This window comes from Larus michahellis, chromosome 16, assembly GCF_964199755.1.
Source record: "Larus michahellis chromosome 16, bLarMic1.1, whole genome shotgun sequence".
Taxonomy (NCBI): domain Eukaryota; kingdom Metazoa; phylum Chordata; class Aves; order Charadriiformes; family Laridae; genus Larus; species Larus michahellis.
The window spans coordinates 5368739-5387018 of NC_133911.1; the positions used below are offsets into that span (position 1 = coordinate 5368739).

General features: G+C 36.8%; 1 protein-coding gene across 2 annotated transcripts in view; it reads right to left on the reverse strand.

Moving 5' to 3' along the window:
* The window catches only part of CLSTN1 (calsyntenin 1), a 40388-nt gene that overhangs the window by 13149 nt on the left and 8959 nt on the right, over window positions 1-18280 (reverse strand). The window contains exons 2-9 of one of the 2 annotated variants that reach the window (XM_074609428.1): window positions 16901-17023; window positions 9976-10005; window positions 8363-8558; window positions 6089-6297; window positions 4940-5089; window positions 4660-4845; window positions 3244-3492; window positions 1400-1521 (exon numbers count right to left, since the gene is read on the reverse strand). In XM_074609428.1, the coding sequence (XP_074465529.1) occupies window positions 1400-1521; window positions 3244-3492; window positions 4660-4845; window positions 4940-5089; window positions 6089-6297; window positions 8363-8558; window positions 9976-10005; window positions 16901-17023 (1265 nt within the window). The remainder of the gene's footprint in view (window positions 1-1399; window positions 1522-3243; window positions 3493-4659; window positions 4846-4939; window positions 5090-6088; window positions 6298-8362; window positions 8559-9975; window positions 10006-16900; window positions 17024-18280) is intronic. The other variant, XM_074609429.1, reaches the window with a different exon arrangement.

Sequence of the window (18280 nt, forward strand, 5' to 3'; positions counted from 1 at the left end):
TGCATATACATACATACAGACATACTGACAACCTATAAGCCTGTACAGACATACTTTATGTTTCATGCACAGCACCCATCTGAAAAAAGCAAACCAACTGTCAAATACTTACAAATAGTTTGTTTTCTTCTATTGCCAATATAGGAAGCTGCATGCATTTCCCTTCCTTTAATTTTTATAATATCTAATAACAGCATATTTAAATTTAAAAATACATATCTACATGCAAACACATTCTGAAATACTATTATAATACACTGCTTCACAAAGGAGCTGTATTTGCTGAGAGGGGCTGTTTAGAAAAAAAAGTGCCCATTTTGAATAGAAAAAAGTCTTCCACAACAGACTCGTTTATAGCAAAGCTGATTAGTTTTTGGAAGTAACAATCTTCCTATAAGGACATATATGGATATTTTACCATGGAAACTGTATATATTGCCCTGCACAGAAAACAGGATACAGTTAGCTATGTTAGAAAGTAACTCATTGTTTTGGTAACTGCTAAAACAGACCTGCAACGGCAACCTAAAGCAACTAACAAGTCTTTATAAATGTACAGATATACAGGGTTATTTTATCACTGATCCAAAGGGTTGGAGAAGCACACAAAATACTTAGTCCTTTCTGTTGCATTCTTAATGATCATAACATCATGAATTCATAGAAATAAGTTCTGTAGATCTTAGTAGGACCAAAGTAAAGATTAGTTATTACAGTCTTCACTTTCTGATCTAAAATAATTAAGAATACATGACTGAAAGAATACAACCAGACACTCCCCTCTGTAAATAGGAAGCAGAAACGACTTGCATCCCTCAGAGGCCTATTAACTCTATTTTTGCAGAGTAAAATCTAATTAAGAAGACAGATTTGTAGCTACTGCTTGCAATGTGTAAGAAATCACAAATTTTATTTCCATGTGAAAAAGGATTAAGAAGGTAAGTCCTTCTGTTATCCTATTAACACTGTGATCTGCAAAAATGTTGCATGCTTAGCAGTAGTTTAATGCTATAAACAAACCAGAATACTTAATTGTTTTTTCACACGTTACCTCATACTGTATTGAGTGAAGATAACTGGTATCACAGCTAAAAGACTGACACTGTATTTTCACATATAAATCTACATTTTACTACCTTTCAGGACAATGACTTTATTTCAGGAGTATCCCACTGGGTTTAATAAAACCACCAAAGCAGTACTTTATATTCAAGATTAAAAGGCAGAGCTGAATCTCTCTCTGACACTTGATCACAAATAAAATAAGTATTGTTGGGTTCTATAAAACATAAAGGGTTGATTAATTAAGTGTTTATTAATAGTTATACTATCAGTGAATTTAGTCTCCGATGGTTTTCACTGCATTGTAACATCCTACCAACTGTCCTTCCAAACTTACTTGATTTAGCTTCCAGTGAAATTCAGCAGGTTTGTATGTTTTTCCCTCTGAAGGATCTTGGCGGAAGAGGAACACAAGTCGGCAGTTGTGTACATAGAGTGCGTAGTGGTGCCGGTTCATATCTGCACAAGAATTTTAATTAGTATCATTATTTTCTGTAAACCTTAAGAACTCCATGAAATTCACCTGTTCATAAATCCCCAAGTAACTGATAGGAAGAAACAAATGTAGAAGTAAATCAGGCATGTTAAGAGGAATGAGAAACATCTGTAATAGTAATTAGGGCAAACATTCTTGAACAACCCATGAGTAATACACTGTACAATAAACAGACGTGTCTATCTCCAAATCCAATCTAAACCAAGGCATAGGACTAAAGAGTCAGGGAGATAAACCTGTCAGCAGGAGAAAAAGAGCTCTATTTGCAAATAGAAGGGCTTTTTTTTTCAAATGAGTAGCCTCTACCGCATCTAATTACTGTTTTGGAACAGGTACACATGACGGCAGGTGGACATGCTTTCCTAAGAGAAAACTACACAGTTACATAGTCGTAGCTCTAAAGGATTTAACATTTAAAATAAATACAAAGGTGAGATGCTACAGAACGGGTAAGAATAAGGAAAAGAAAGATTTTAGCTGCGTCATCCATTCCATGGCATGATGAGTCAAGCCAGGGGGGAATGAAAAAACACCAAAATCAATCTTTCAGCCTGACAGCATTAAATCTGACTGTATTGTTCCAGTGTAATATATCCCAAATTGCCTCCCTCCAACAAACCTAGTTCCAAGTCTTTCAATATTGTATAAAATACCATTGAAATGAATGCAAATTATATTTCTACTACCAGAAACTATTTGTTGCAAAAATTATATAGTTAGGTCAAACCAAGGAATAAAAAAGGAAAATTTGTTTTAAAGGTCTGCTTCTTTAAAACAGGAAAAATTGTATTTAAATTTGCCTTTTTTCTCCAGTTCGCTTACTTCCATGAATCCAAAAGTTTTGGGTTTTGATTAACAGGACTGGGTGAAGATATGGAAAAGAGGAGAATATTTGTACCTGGTTCTGAATGACAGTCACTTTTCTCCTGTTCAAAGAAATGCTTTTAGGGTATTACAAATGCTGTTAAATCTTTCTTATTTTCAGTTAAAATTTAATTAAGGGTGAGTGCTGCTGCATTTGCTTTATATTCAGCATAATTTCCTTTGAAAAACCTAGAAGCCTTTGAAATAAAGCATCCTTCTAATATATTGAACAAATCCACTGCTCCAGCTAACAAAGACAAGAATTCTTTTACCCCTTTAGACAGCAATAATGGAAACAGGGTTATCAAATTTCCTTCTTATTAATAGTATCTTCAAAATGTTTGTGTCTGTAGCATTCACAGAGACTGAAATTATGCACAGGGTGAGGAAAAAAACTTCATCACTACAAAGAGAAATTACCTCCTCCTAGAAAAAAAAAATAGTAGCAAATGCTACCACTGAACCTGATGTATGTATCAATAATTTTAGGCAGCATCAAGAATAAGGCTATCTTTGGAGATGCAAAATCGAGACTGCGTTGCCAGAATAAGTCATCTACCAGGGCAAAAAGAAATGCATAAAATAATTTAAATGGAATTACAAAAAAAAAAATCTGCCTAATCTGAAGCTAGATATTCTAAGGCAATGCCTTCATAGGTAACCACAACAAAGAGCGACTTTTACAGTCCACTTCATTTCACTTCCAAGAAAAACCTGACCTACAGAAAAAACTTAAGGTTCTCATATAGCTGCCAGAGCATATAAAAGCAAATAAACAAAACCCAACAATGAGACTGTTTATATTTGAAGTATTGACAAACCTGTCTTGTCTGAATTGCACAGAATTGTCTCTTTCTCTTTGGTTCCAGGCCCATGCCTCATCCATACTGAAATCATGAAGGGCTCTTTTAGATTGACTGTGACAACGCCATCTGGAATCTTCACAGCTTGTGTGCCATTAAATTCAAAGACTTGGTCACTGTCATGACCATTATCAGTAGGAAGTCCTATCGTCCAGTTAGCAGCACTACTTGGAGGGGGAAGTAGCTCAGCTGTGCCAGAAGAAGCGCCTACAATAAAAAATACTCGAATGAAAAAACATAGACCCTAAAACCAATCACAGATAGTTTCAAACCAAACTGTTTTTCTGAGCACTAATTTTTCAGCACCGTCAGGATTATGCACTACCATCACACATCAAGCAATTCTCCTTTTAAATATTGTGGCACTAATAATAAACATCTAATACCATGATGACTTCCATAAATTTACCTTCTGGGTAGACAACTAATCTCATGGAAATTGTTTTGCTTACTATCTCTGCAGCTATAGAACCTTATTTTGCCTCTATCTCAGGAACCATTACATTAATACCACTTGTCCCTCAGGCCCGCAAACATGATGCCTTTCTCTTCACACTATATTAGTTATAAGACTAATAGCGATCCAGTTGAAGAGGGATGCGTAAGCATCCCCTCACAGATCACTGTCTAATAATATCAATACCCAGCAGGTACTCAGCTTGCTGTTTTTTCCCCCACTTCAAGCCTAAATCATTAATGTCACAGTGACCTAGTCAGGGAATAGCTTAGGAATTGCTTGGTTGTAAGCAGGATTACACTGTATTCACACTTTGAACTTCAACTGAAGCTGAAGACATAAATCATCAGTGCTAATTTGTCCTGTAATTGAAATTCTTCTATATTGGCTACAAAGGATTCATAAACTTTTCATAAGACCTTTAACTGCAGCACACGTGGATGCCAAGGTGCCCTTTATTCCTAGAGCAAGCACAGTGTAAATTTAACTGATGTAAGTAAACTGTTTTTTTCCAAACCATGCTGTTTCGGTTTTCTCATCTACTTTTTTACCAAATATTTCTTACATTGCACCCTTCACATCCATCGTGCCTCAGATAAACAGAGAGGTTTTAATGGCTATACCCTTCCACATATATAACATTCTCTCAGCTCTTGAACATGAATCTCACAAGAGGGAAATTATTAGTCTATATATGCTAGTGGAGAGGCAGAAGAAAAAGATTCTTTATTGCATTTGAGAATTATTTTAGAAGTCACCTTCGGACAGTTTCATGCTTTTTATTGCCTGCTAGGAAAAAAGCTGGAGGAAACTACAAGCAAATGAAGACCATATCTACTCATTGATTTGTGGTCTAACATAATATTCAAAGAAAAACCAATAACCAAGAGAGACTATTTTAACAAAAGCATTCTTACCACAGAGTCTGTGAATGGATTTCTCAGAGTAGGTGTCTCTATCACAGCCTTTGCCAATATGGTTGGTTTCTAGCTCAACTGTTGCTTGAATTGAGGTTATTGGCTCATCACATGTCTCCAAACGCATACTGGGGAAGAGAGCTAATGAACCAGTACCAGGCTCATATTCTATTCTTTTGCTCCAACCTGTAGATCCAAAGAAACAATATTAAAAATCTCTCATGTTAAACCGAAGGTACTGGCAAATGCTAAAAGCAGCTAGGAGGGAGATCAAACTAACCTTGCCAGCCAGGCTTGCATGTAGGCTTAATGCTAATTTTAACCAACACATCCTCAGCAGCTCTCTTCTTCCCACAGTCATATGCTGTTACTGTCAGTTTATACTGATGTTCTTTACCATAATTTAACTTTTCTGTGTTTTTTATATAACCTGAGACACAAAGGAAAAAAAAAAAGCAGTAATCACATGTCAATGTCTACTAATTTTTCAGGGTCACTGCCACATCAAATGCATCCAGGTACCACCTATATACTTCATATAGGAACTGAGATTTCAACAGATACGCCTGCAAGCGAAACAGTCCTTCACTATTTGACTTCTCAATGCCAGACATTAGGCCCAGATCCTTAAAAATTACGTAAATCCAGAGATGAGCACACATACACAGAACAGCAGGTATATACTTATCAGGCTCTTAATAGTGTATTATATTACCCAAAATGAAACCGTTCATAGGTGGTAACTGATAAATAAATTGTTTGGCATGTGCCAGGACTCTCTAACTTTTTTTAAATTTGCACACCAATGAAAATTACCCATTGGCAATGTGGATGCCCCAAAAACTCAAACTAAAGCTCAGTAAATATGGTCTCGCTTTGCTTAATCAGCTTGCTTGAACCCCTAGAAGTAGTCAAAAGGTCCACAGATCAGCAATGGATATGAAATGACAACAAATCACTACATTTCAAAACCAATAACCATGATACTGTAATCTCCAGAGCCACATGAGCATCTCAAATATGAAAAGCATACGCATGGAATCCCATTTTTGAAAGCTAATTAGCAAAAGCTATCCTAATACAGAATAGAAAACTACAGGCAAAAAAAGCACAAGCCTACTAAGAGCTGGTTTGAAACATAATACAGCTACCATATTTCCTTTATTTTGAAAAGCATTTTACAAGAAACTACAAACATGCAACCAACCATCTGCTCCTTACCTCAGTAGACAGTACACAGTATTGGCATTGAAAGATACCTCACTTTTCCTTATCAATTCAAACTGCTCAAGTGAACACCTCCTTTTAGCTATGTTGGAGGAAAGGGTTAAAACAGGGTTGCTGTAGTTTTACGCTGACCAGTTTGGAGTCCTATTCTTAGGGCGGCAAATTATAGTAATTCCCACTCCATCTCACATCGTGTTCTTACCATCTTTGTCAATAGCGAAAGGTACATCCGGAGTTACAATTTCATAACTGCAAATCTGGCTGAACTGAGGTGAACAATCTGCATCCACTGCTTCCACTTTCAGGATGTTGTCATACCGCTTGCCTTCAATAACCGTGGCCTTGTATGACTTCTCTTTGAACACAGGAGCATATTCATTAACATCGTTCACCTGAATATGTACTGTTGCTCTGGAAATAAAACAGAAAGGTCAGTTTCCTTTCTATTTCAAGGAATCTGATAAAACAGCCCCCTCTTTTACAGATGAAGCTATCCTTCAGAATTTAAGCTCCTGAAAGAAGTGACCAATGACTAATAAAAGTAACAATCTCAACTAGGAAAGCAGTGGACATTTTTCCAGTCTGTTGCTATATAATTCAGTGTAGTTCTAGGATATTGTTTATTATCACTGTTTATTTGCAAATAAAATCCAAAACCCTTGTATCACAACTATTACATTGCCGCCATTTTACAGAAATACAACAAAATACAGCTGTGACAAAATAGGCTTTTACTTCTGTTAAAACAGCACAATCCTCCTAGCTCTTTCCTGCTGTCAGAGTATTTGACATAAAACACCCAATTTTTATTTCAAGTGAACAAGAATGACAGTTCAGACTGCTCGTAGACTAAGAGCTCAGTCAAGTGCGTGTGATTAGCTTTATTTTGCTAATGAAGTACTGAGATGTGTAAGTCAGTGAAAACTGGCTTATTTATTGGATGCAGGAATGAGATATCAGACAATTTAAATGGAAGAATCACAGAAGCAGAAGACAGACTTTAGCACATCATATAGCTAGCTAGATAATCCTGAACAGATTGGATCTTGAATTCTGACCTTTCACATTTGTCACTGATTGTTGGTATACACAGAATACGAAAATAATACAGTTTCTGTCAATGACCAAAGAAAAAAGGTGAATAACGAAAAGTATCTGGAATGTAAGCTAATGAAGAATTCAATCACCACAGTCCTTCCATAAAAGCAAAAGTTTTATAATGCTTATACTAAAAAAAAAATTAAAAAAATCTTTAAGGTTTTATTTTATCCTATGTGCTAAATAAATGCCACAAAAAATGGCTTTCTGTACCAAAGACACTTTATATTCCCAACTTTAAGAGCTAAACTCCAAGATGGTTAAAAGCCACAAAAAACCCATAAATTTCAACAGAGGCTTGTAGGTGCCGATCTTGGAAACCCATCATTCTGCTGTGGGGAAAGAAGAGCTGCCAAGCATGCTGCTAGACCTGTACTGGTTCATTACACAGCCATGAATTTGGATAACCAAAATCAATTAACCAACACAGGTAGAAAAATACAGATAAGTTCTACGGGGCGGAGAAGGAACTGCACGCTATCAAACTGAACAAAGAATATAATTCCAGCCAACCCAACAAAACACTTGTGGCCATCTTTCTCTTTGAACTCTTTCTTCAAAAGACACATTGAATATCAAATAGAGTTTAGGGGCATACCTCTTTTCCATAAGTGTAATCCTTAAGGAGATAACTTTCTGCTGACTATTTGAAACATACAGCTATAGAGTAACAAGACCCTATCAGTCACCAGGATGAGTGCTGCTAGTCTATTCCTCACTTATTTATGCCCTTCCTTGCTCCACACAAACAGTAATCTTCCACATGCTCTGCAGATGTTTACACCAGGGTGTTAAACAGTTATTCTCAAGCGGATTTTCTAGAGAGCATTTTACATTGTGGTTTTTTCCTTAGATAAAGATTAGCTAAAGATTGCTTTGTTCCCATTCTTTAATCTAGGCAGAGATTAACCTTATGCTATTGATCTTGCTTTTTTTTGGCAACGCTGGCTGGAAATGACAGCAACATGTATTCTTTGCCATTTTGTCAAGTTTAATATGGATTGGCTTCTTGAACCAGTTTTCTGATTTTAGAAACTGAATTCTCAAACAATGTCCAGGCTTGGTATCCCAGGCGAACTCTTTCTATCAATTCAAACCAGATTTTAACTATATCAACAGTTTTCCTGCTTCTATCCCCGCACTATTTTCTCATGTAAATTCAGAGACCTCAAGGGATAAATCAGTATCATCTAGAATACAACTAAAGAGATGTTGAAACAGTTCATTTCCATTTTGCTGCTATTTATATTACCATTATATGACAGTCTTCCAGCATTAACACTTGGTTTACATTTACATATACACAAACCATAAATCACCACGAGCAGGAGACCACTTGAAAGCCAACTTCCCCTCAGCCCACCACAGATTTACTTACTTGTGGGATTTTTTTGCATTCGCTCCATCTGGTCCCTTTCCACAGTCATAGGCCTGTATGGTGAAAGTGTAGTCCTTCTGGAGTTCACAGTCAAGCTTTTCTTTGGAGCGTATTATTCCCTCACCAGTGGATTTATCCACTACCACTGCTTCAAAGGGAACATTTTGCCCGTGAATTTTAAATCCACAGATCTCACCTACAGATTCAAAGTAAGAGAGGTTAGAAGTGGTCAAAATTCTTACACATTTTTAAAATAAATGACCAAATATTTTGCAGCCAAGGGTTTGTGAGGGTCTGTGGACAAAGCAAGAGCATTGTGCTTTAAAATGGGTGATTTCTGGGAACTTTAGTAAAAAGAAGCATACTTCGGCCTTCCAAGCAACTTGTTTACTTTGCATCCATTCATGCAGGAATACAAAAGAGAAAAAGAGAAATGTAGACAGGCATTTCACAGGAGTACTTGAGGTAGCTCTAGGGTAAAAGTAGATCTTATAAGAGCATACAGCCAAGGCCACTGGTAACGTCTTCTATGCCAAGCTACTGGGAATAGCTGGGCAGCTTGTTTATTTTGACCAGAGCAAAAGGTTAAAATGCACAGTTACAAGTCAAGGGATGAAAAAGCTTCAAGTACAGGTTCAGCACCATAATTACAGAAATTCTGTCAACAGATCAAAGAACAAAGTCTTCCTGTGCAATGTACCTGGCTAAAATTAGGGAATCAAAATAAAACTACTGAATGAGAAAGGTAGAAATACCAACTTCTCAGGCATCCATTTCAACAGCTATCTACTAACACAGACAAAATATGTTAGTCAAAGAAGGCTTTCCTTTCTATGCCAACTCTTCATCCGAACAAACTTGCAAGAGAAGTCCCTAGTACGTCATTTTAAAACCCATCTAAGCCTAAAATTAGACTACCAGACCTCTTGCTGGCACAGACAGGTCAATCCGCCAGCACACTATGCGGCGTGAGCCAAGCACACCCAGCTGTGCTAACAAAAGCCATTCAATAAACAGTTTCATCACCTACGCTGCTTTTTAACTGCATAACTTACTACATTTTGAAGGTGATTTTCTCATGCCAACATAAACCACTATTTTGCTATTATAGCTGCAGTGGTATCATAGTACCAAGAATGCACTCCTACTGTAAACTTGTCTAGAGGTAATCAAATACCTTTTTTTAAAATCAGATTTTAAAATACTGAAGTACGTACTGACAGAAGTGTACTGCAGGGAAGGTGTTACAATGCTTCGGCAGTTAAATATTAATTTACAAAGCATACGAAAAAACTTAAGATGTCCCAAAGAAGTAAGCTATCAGTGAAAATACCAGAAAACGCTAATTTCCCCCAAAACAACTTCTTCAGTGTCCATACAATGTACAATAATCCCAAATGGTTCAAATGGATGTCTGATTTACAGATATTTCTAACCAAGGGTTTGGTTACACAACGGTTTTTATCAATATATTTTAAAATAGAAAAAAACTGGGAGAATAAATGGGACAAAAGAGCATGACAGGATCTTCTGTTTAAGTGCTGATTCCCCATTTCATAACCAAAGTTAGTAGGTTAATATTCATAAAAGGGATAGAAAGAACCCTTTATCACCTTCTTTGGTGACTGTCACCTCAAAACTCTCTAAAGGGAGAAAAGATAAACCCAAGTCAGTAACAGGAAAGGTTGAAAGGGAGCAAATAAGGAAAACGCAAAAGATGCACACATTACACAGAAAAGCTTTGGAAAAATTGTAGTTTAAAATTCCAGTGGTGATCTGGTGTAACTGTTACCATTTTAGTTTTAGTTACGTTAAATATGATTTAATCTTTTAATTCCAGGTTGTCGTTTGTAGAATTTTGAAGCATTTAGTAAGCTTATCAAAAGGCTTCTTTTTTCTTTTTTTTTTTAATAATACCAACTGCTAAACAAAAGATATTTTCAAAGTTACATGTTGATGAAGAACTATCCATAAAGTAGAATTTATCAGAATTTACTTATACTATTCTATTTAAAGGAGACATTAAACAATTTAAACAAGCTTTTATCTATTATACCAAAACCACCGTGTTTCTACAGTTAAAAAACTTAATTCTCCCCTTGTTTCCACATAAATTTTTATTGGTATAGGTTGTATAACACCTAGCATTTGCAAGATTTAAATTGTACATCAAACTCAACTTGACAGTATTGCCATAATTCATGATTAAAAAATACATACATTAAATTGTGATCCTGATGAACATAAAATCTTTAATGTAACGGGGGGAGCCATGTATTTTCCTAGCAGCATATTGCTTTTCCAGGTTAAACAAGCAACTAATAGTTTCTATCATTTTATTCTACTGCCGAAATACTGTAATGCTGGACAGAAGAGGTTTGGCTACTCAAATATACTCATCTACCAGTACCGAGGATGCCCTAGCGCAGCCTGCCTTGTCCCCCCAGCCACTCCAGAAAAGTACAGGCTTCCGCAGTGTCCTGGATGTTCCACGCTTATGAGGACATCTCAGATATAATGGAGTTTTACAACGGTATTATCACAAAGACTTGTGACAGGCACCTAGAATGGTTTCACTGTTTTAATGAAAAGACAATTAACCCTCTTCTTCACTTCCCCTGGAAATCACAGTCTGTTAAGTCCCCAAACTACCACCTTTTACATATCATCCAGCATATCAATTTTTTTCTCTCATTACCATCATCTTTGACCTGAATTCCAGTACAACAAAGCAGACCTGTAACCTTAAAATCACTTCTGGCAGATCTCCTGTTAATTCTCACACATTTCAAACAACTTGCAGTAACACAGTTATTCAAGTCTCCATACTAGACTGGCCTTAAGAGATGAGGCACTGTAGTTACAGAGAGAAAAAAAAAAGGCTAATTTACAATTTAATGTTGAAGCCGAAATATAATTAAGGGAAAATACCTTAAAACGTATCATGATTTATAGTCCTTCATTTTAAAAGGAGACAGTTTCTGAAATAACTCTCATTAGGTTCTCCCTGAAACTCACTTCAGATAATCCCTAGATTTATAACCAGCTCTTTATTTTAACGAATCAACTATGCTGCCTCTTGTGGCACCCACATAATTTATTTCAGTCTATTCTTACACAAGATATAAATATAATCACAGATCTTAATGCATTTTGGCAATAGGATCATTCAAGAAAAGTTTGCATTGCTTAAATTCATGGCTGACACCACTGATTAGCCAGAAGCGACATTCCAACTGCAAGTTTTTAAATACTCCACATCTCTTACTCCTCACACCAACTTCCCTGATCCTTTCCAGTAACTCTAACCTTGAGAGTCAAGCACTGGGTATGAAATATTAAGATTACAGGGAAAAAAAATATATGGAAGGGAGCATTAAAGCAGAAAGCCTGATAATGGAGAGAAGAGGGAGAAGTGTACTAATGCAGCAACTACCTATTTGGATAAGGGGAGGCTGTTTAAAACCCAGTCGGTTCTTTATCATCGGAAGTGACCTTTAACTCTGGCAGCAACCCCCATTTGGCTGCCAGGAAGTTCAGGCTTTATATTTTTGGCTCCTGAGCATGAGACATAAATAAGCTCTCTGGCAAATATCTCTGTGTCTCCAGATGCTTTTTAAGGTGTAAAGCTTCTGTTCAAGGTGTACTATAGCTCAATTCCTGGCAGATGTTTCTCAGCACAATAACTGACCTGATACAATCGTATTTTCCACTTCACACACTAGTAAGGTTAACAAAAAGCCCTTTTATTACTACACAGACAAGGTTCTTGTGACCGAAAAAACTTAAAATGCGTAAGAACTATGGTGTTACTTATGATGTAAGTGCTCTAAATAAGCAAACAGAGCCCCCAACCTAGCACGCTTTTTAAGCTCCCTTCTTCAAAGTGTCTCTGCAATGAAAAGAAGCAAAAAGGAATAATTCTCTAAATTACAAAATATTTCAAAAATTGAGCTCCCTCTCCTTTCTCAAAAATATATTAGACTCTTACAGAGCTGTTTCAAGACAAGTAGACAATTTACAGATTAAAATTCTCATACACGCTGACATTAATCTTCATCTCAGTTATAAAATGCATATATTTATATAGTATAGGTAACGCTCTTCTGGAACTATAGAATTCTTGGCAGTGAATTTTTTTTATTGCCTTTAAGTAAACTTAGTCCCATACCACGCTCCCTAAGGTTCCATGCTGTCACATGTGCTTAATGCTTTTTCTCATCTCATTCTGAAGTTGAGATACATTACTGAAATAAATTTCTACCTCTCCTAATCTTAGAATAGAATGGTGATCAATCCGTAAATTAGTTTATATTTGATATATTCGAAATTGTTCAGTTAAATAAACTGTAACTAGGATAGCCCTTTACAGTGTTTCACCCAGCTGTAATTACAGTTGAAAGAACATTTCATTTTACAGCTAACACAGGTTTGTGGAACTTACTTAGCCAGAAAACATACAGTAATCCTGTATCCTAAAAGGCATTTGGTATTTCTCGTTTCCAGTGTAGCACAATCAAATGACAATAAGGATTTGTTAGAATTTTCACATTTTGTTGGGTTTTACTGTTTTATCTTTCTGTACTTTTAGGATGTAATGATGTAAAATACTTAATTATATCATATAGTTATAAAAAAGTTTCATAAGATATTTAAAGTGGACATGCAGTATTTGACTAGACACTCTTCAAACTCTCAAGTCAGCTATCCCTCTACATTTCCATTCCGTGGGAGTGGAAGTGTACTCTCCCAGCTCTAACCAAGCAGCAGTCTACATAAGGATCACACAAAGCTTTCAGGAAAGCCTCCCATTTCAATACCTGTAGAACACCTCTTAAACAAGTATTTTTTAGTACCATACAAAACTTAATAAAGCAAACTGATTTTAAATTTCACAATTAGCCCTACCTCCATTTCAATTTGTATTTGTACGCGTGGTAGGTACAAAACAAAATGTCATTTCATGCATGCATGCAAAAGTGGCTAGAATACCATTGCAACGAAATTTCCCCTTTGGTTTGACAACCGGCTGTGCAACGTATTTGTTGTACACTCACTGGATGTGCCAAGATCAAAATCTTTCTCTGTTTGATTAAACAGTGCCATTCATCTTCTCTACATATGATTCCTTTACAGCCATCACACAGCCGAGCGCAGTGTTACCAACAGGGTGTCAGCATAGCTCCCTGTCCGGAGCACAGCCGGGCTGGAGGTGCCGCCTGGAATCGCGGCAGCAGCACTTGCCCACGGAAAGTGGGAACCACCCACACCCCTGGGGAGAGGCTGACAGAAAGCCTTGCTAGATTTTTGGGGTGGTTTTTTAAAAGGATGAATAGAGATTCTGCAAGATCCATTTTCCAAGCTCTATGCATATTCACGCTCTAAGTCAAAAAATTCCTAACCCCCACAAAAACACTTCTTGCATCCTAGAGCAGCAAAGGGAAAATAAAGTATTGTGGTAGAAAAGTGGTTTTCTCCATGGGGGGGGAAGAGGGATTAAAACCCTATTACAGACACATCAAAAAACAGAAGGAAACGTTTCCTTCCACAAGGGAAACATTTCAAACACCTTGCTAGCAAGACCCTGCGTTACACTCTCGTAACAAAACACGTTTAGCCACGTGAAGGCATCCAGGTACAATATTGTTTGTTTCAAATGCAATAAAAACTGTTTCTTTTTGTATAGTAAAGGGCAAATCCATACTGAGAGCTATAGCGTTAAACTGATTTTAGACACAAATTACTGTACTGTGCAATAGAAAACGTAGCTGTTCTTTATTTTATTTTTTCAGCAAAACCGTTTTGTAACAAATTCCAACATGACTTGATTTGTAATGTAGAAAACTTTCACTAAGGAAGGAGAATGGTCACTGCCTTCTCAGGCGGATCTGTAACACTCATGGTACAAAAGACAGGGGGTCTCTCCACATCAGGCAGTACAATGAGGCAACCTGGCATGACTGTATTCAAACTGTTTTCAAAAGCGTGTCATTTCAGATGTAAAATCATACAAATTACCCTAGAAATAAAAGCCAATATAGCGCTACTTATTTTTGCACATCTGAATTTTAGGATCCTACCCACAATGAGCAAAGCAATAAAATACTACTTTTACTTGCCCCACAGTTCATCTACTACAAAGCATTTAAATGAAGTGGTTTCAAGATGTTTCGACATGCACAAAATTGAAATAAAGCAAAAAAGCTCTATTTAAAGTATTTCAAACCTGCAGACAGTTCAGAAGTTTCACAGCTCAGCTAGGGGGCACAGTTAATTAAAATATCCAACCTTTTGAAGCACAAATAAATTTGATTTATAAGTAAGAATACACCAGTTAGGGCTGAAACAGCCATTTAATCCTGAAAACGCTTTGTTTTGCTGTGAAAACATGTCACTGATCTGATGGGCTTCTCACACTTAAACACCCACAGAGATGCTGCTGGACAATAATAATGCTATTCTCCGTCCTAGGACATGACTACAGCACCACGCACCAGAATCGATAACGCTGATTCAACACCACTCCCACACTTGGTCTCCTCAAAGACAGATTCAAGTATTGTTCCATTTAATGGTAGATGAACACTTTTACAGATTCCCATAGCACAGTCATTCAAAATTTACACAATTCAAATCTAACAGAGTCACAGCGAAGAAAATTTCCTGACAACGTTAGTGTGCTATACTCAGAATTTAACTATTTTAAATCCACTGATCTCCTGATGCTTAACAATTGTTAGTTTTTGAAAGCCAAAATATACTATGTTTATACAAACATTTAATAAAACCAACTTCCAGTTGGTAAAAATGTTCATTAAATGAAAACAGGTTTATACAATTTAGATCAACACAACGGGAAAGCCGTCTCATTTGAACAGATGCTTTGACATTGGATTGTCCTCTGCAAATTTGACAATATATTTGAAGATATTCTGCCAGTACGTTCCTAAAGCTTCCTGACATTCAGCACTCAAGAAAACTTTACTATTCACCAAGAGGTGTAAAAACGCCATTTCCAAAATCTGTTCAATGCTGCCAAACTACCAGTGCCTACATTTAAAGCGCTGAAGAACTGCGAGAGATGATTCATATTCTCCTAATCGTCAAGAATGCAAGTCAGACTTCCTATACTTCTTCTAACTTAATAGATTTTGTGTCTCCCAACACAACCTTCTTCATTTGGAAATGAGGTTTTTTTGTTCATAGACAGCAGTTTTATTTCCAGTTAAGATAACTCAAGAGCCTCTGCCATGTGTACCCAATACATGAGGAAGTTTGAATTTCAGAGATTTACCATTATCTCTCAACTTCCTGAATTTGTAAGGCAGCCTTGAAGATAATTACAGCCTTATGATAATGCAACAAAACTGTTACTTTAAGTACCACTTTAAGAAATTGTGACTCAATTGCCACAATACTGTAGCACACAATGCAGTTAGCATGCTGAATGTTTCAAATGGCTGTTAATTTAATCACTCTCTTTTTCTGTCACTTCCTCCTTGAAGCCAGGCTAAGCGATGTTCTATGTTCAATGGCTAATGTCACATCTTCTAGGTATTTTAATAGGATTCTTAAATCTAAAATTTTACTTAACCAAGTAAGCTTCTGCAAGTATCTAATTTAAGCTTGTGTTTCTGCTACAACTAATTTAAATACCTGCAAATGCCTGATGGTATTCTTCAAACACAGTTTTCTAATACTTTGTCAAACCAAAAATGTACTTTCCATAGCACTACCTCCAATTAGTGAATACACTACTCTTAAACAGTAGTTTCCAGAAAAAAAACAAACCAAAAAACAAAAAACCAAAACTACTGTGGAAGTTTGTAAGAAAACTGTCATCTGTTAGTCCTACGTTGAAAGTCAAGAGTTAGCCTACATTTTGCAAATGGCTTGTGTATCATTCTCTATATTCCTTGTTAGAGGAGAAAGCGCCTTTTCTTCAGGTAGAAGAGGCCTTCCATTTTTTAGAATGCCCCAAACCACTAAGCCAGCTTATCACAGAAAGTCTAGATGTCTACAGGAATTCTCAGTTCAAATACTACACAGAAGAAATGCAGTTTTAATTCTAGAATTACTGTTTTCAACCCATTAAGACACAAATGAAAAACACTAAGAAAACAAAAAACTCTCTTCAGAACAATAAGGAAATAATTGCTTCAGAACTCCCAGACTGAATGCTGTGAAATGTGGAGGCCAGAGGACTGAGGAAAAGGTTAGACACAATGCAAAAAAAGAAAAAAAAACAACAAATAAACCCCAACAAAACAGAAAAAAATAACACAGACACATGAAATTGAAAGAAGCACGGAGTATCTGCAATATAGAGTACTCTCTGGTCTGGATATCCGGATACAGCTGTATATTTATGGCTGTAAATATGAAACAAAACTCTGGTTCATGTACAAACATTTCCTAGGGTCTAAAAGCTTTGAAACGTTATGCGACTGTTAGGGATAACACACTAGTAACACACAGCATTTGTCATCAAGAAAGCATTTCCACTTGTTAAAAAAGAAATGCAGATGAATTCTTTACCTGCAAAACGCAGAGGCGCATCTTTGTCCAGGGCTATTAAAGGGGGATCCAAGAGCACCGTGTTGTCATTTTCTGTAACTATACCATGATAGGTTGTTTCAATCCATGGCTTATGCTTGTTAACTGAAAGGAAAACGAAGTACAAAGTCAAAACGTTTGAAACCACAACTTCTTTAAAAAACGCTTTATAATACTGACTTCGGTATTTTCCTCTTTCATTTTTCTAAATCTCAATCAGTGTTTTACTAAATTAAAAAATTTGGCACAAAATTCTGGTTAAGAATGTTCAGAAGAGTTCAGTGTCCCTGTAGTCTTTCCAAAAGTTACTCGGAGAATCTGAATTAGTCTCTAACTATGCTGGGATTTAAAATGCCCCCGAAGTGCAATTCAAAAACCTAACAGTGATGGGGAACCGCTGCCATCAGTGCCAGGCATGACATCAGAAAATCCTATATTCAGCACCAGACGAAAAGACTGGCCGACATGGAACACAAGGGTTTGTTCACATTCTACTTCTCTCCAACTTGAAAAATGGGACCCAGTTGGTGGACTATTCTTCAGAATGTGAAAGTTTTTTCTAGTTTCAGCACTTTGTCTTCTATGGGGTCTTTTATTATCATTAAGAGAACTGGTGGAAAAGAGATCAAACTTAACTAATTTCTGTACGAGGCCTAAGGACATTTGCTGAAGAAACAGACAGGGGATGACAGCTATTTCAGTCCCAGTATAAGATCTATACCTAGAACTGCTGGTATCAGTTTTACCGATCATTTATAGGGCATCCCAGGCAAAGGATGACTCCAGGAGTTCTGCTGAATCTAGGGAACTACGCAAAATGCAAGAAAGGGAGAGGGAGGAGAGGCAAACGAAAAAATCGAAAAGGGGAAGACACCAGCTTTGCAGTCCCACACCTCAGCTGCAGAGATGCAACGGAAGCACCCCAGGCCCTGCTGGGTTTGGAGGACTTGTACTTTGTAGTCTTTAATCCAACACATGCCTAATGCAGGTTTCAAACACTACTGGAAGAATGGACCAAAATCCCAGGCCTGTTCTGTCATCTAATAGAATGCCTTGAAATATGAGGAAATATGGACTACTTTTTATATGAAGGTCCCCCATAAAAGCATCCTTCAATTCTGCAGAGAAGAATCTGCAAACCAATCACTTGAGTATGTTTGAGATGACTGGTCATCTTCCTCTGCTGCAAAGAAATGCAGTATCTTTCCTTGTCAGCTTGCAAAAATAGGTTTTTCTAGTACAGCACGGAAGATGCAAGACAAAATCATATATTACCTACTGGGTTATCATCTGCTACACGACAAACCAATGTGAGCAAGCCTTGATTATTAAATATTTATGTTTATGTTACGCTCTCCAAAG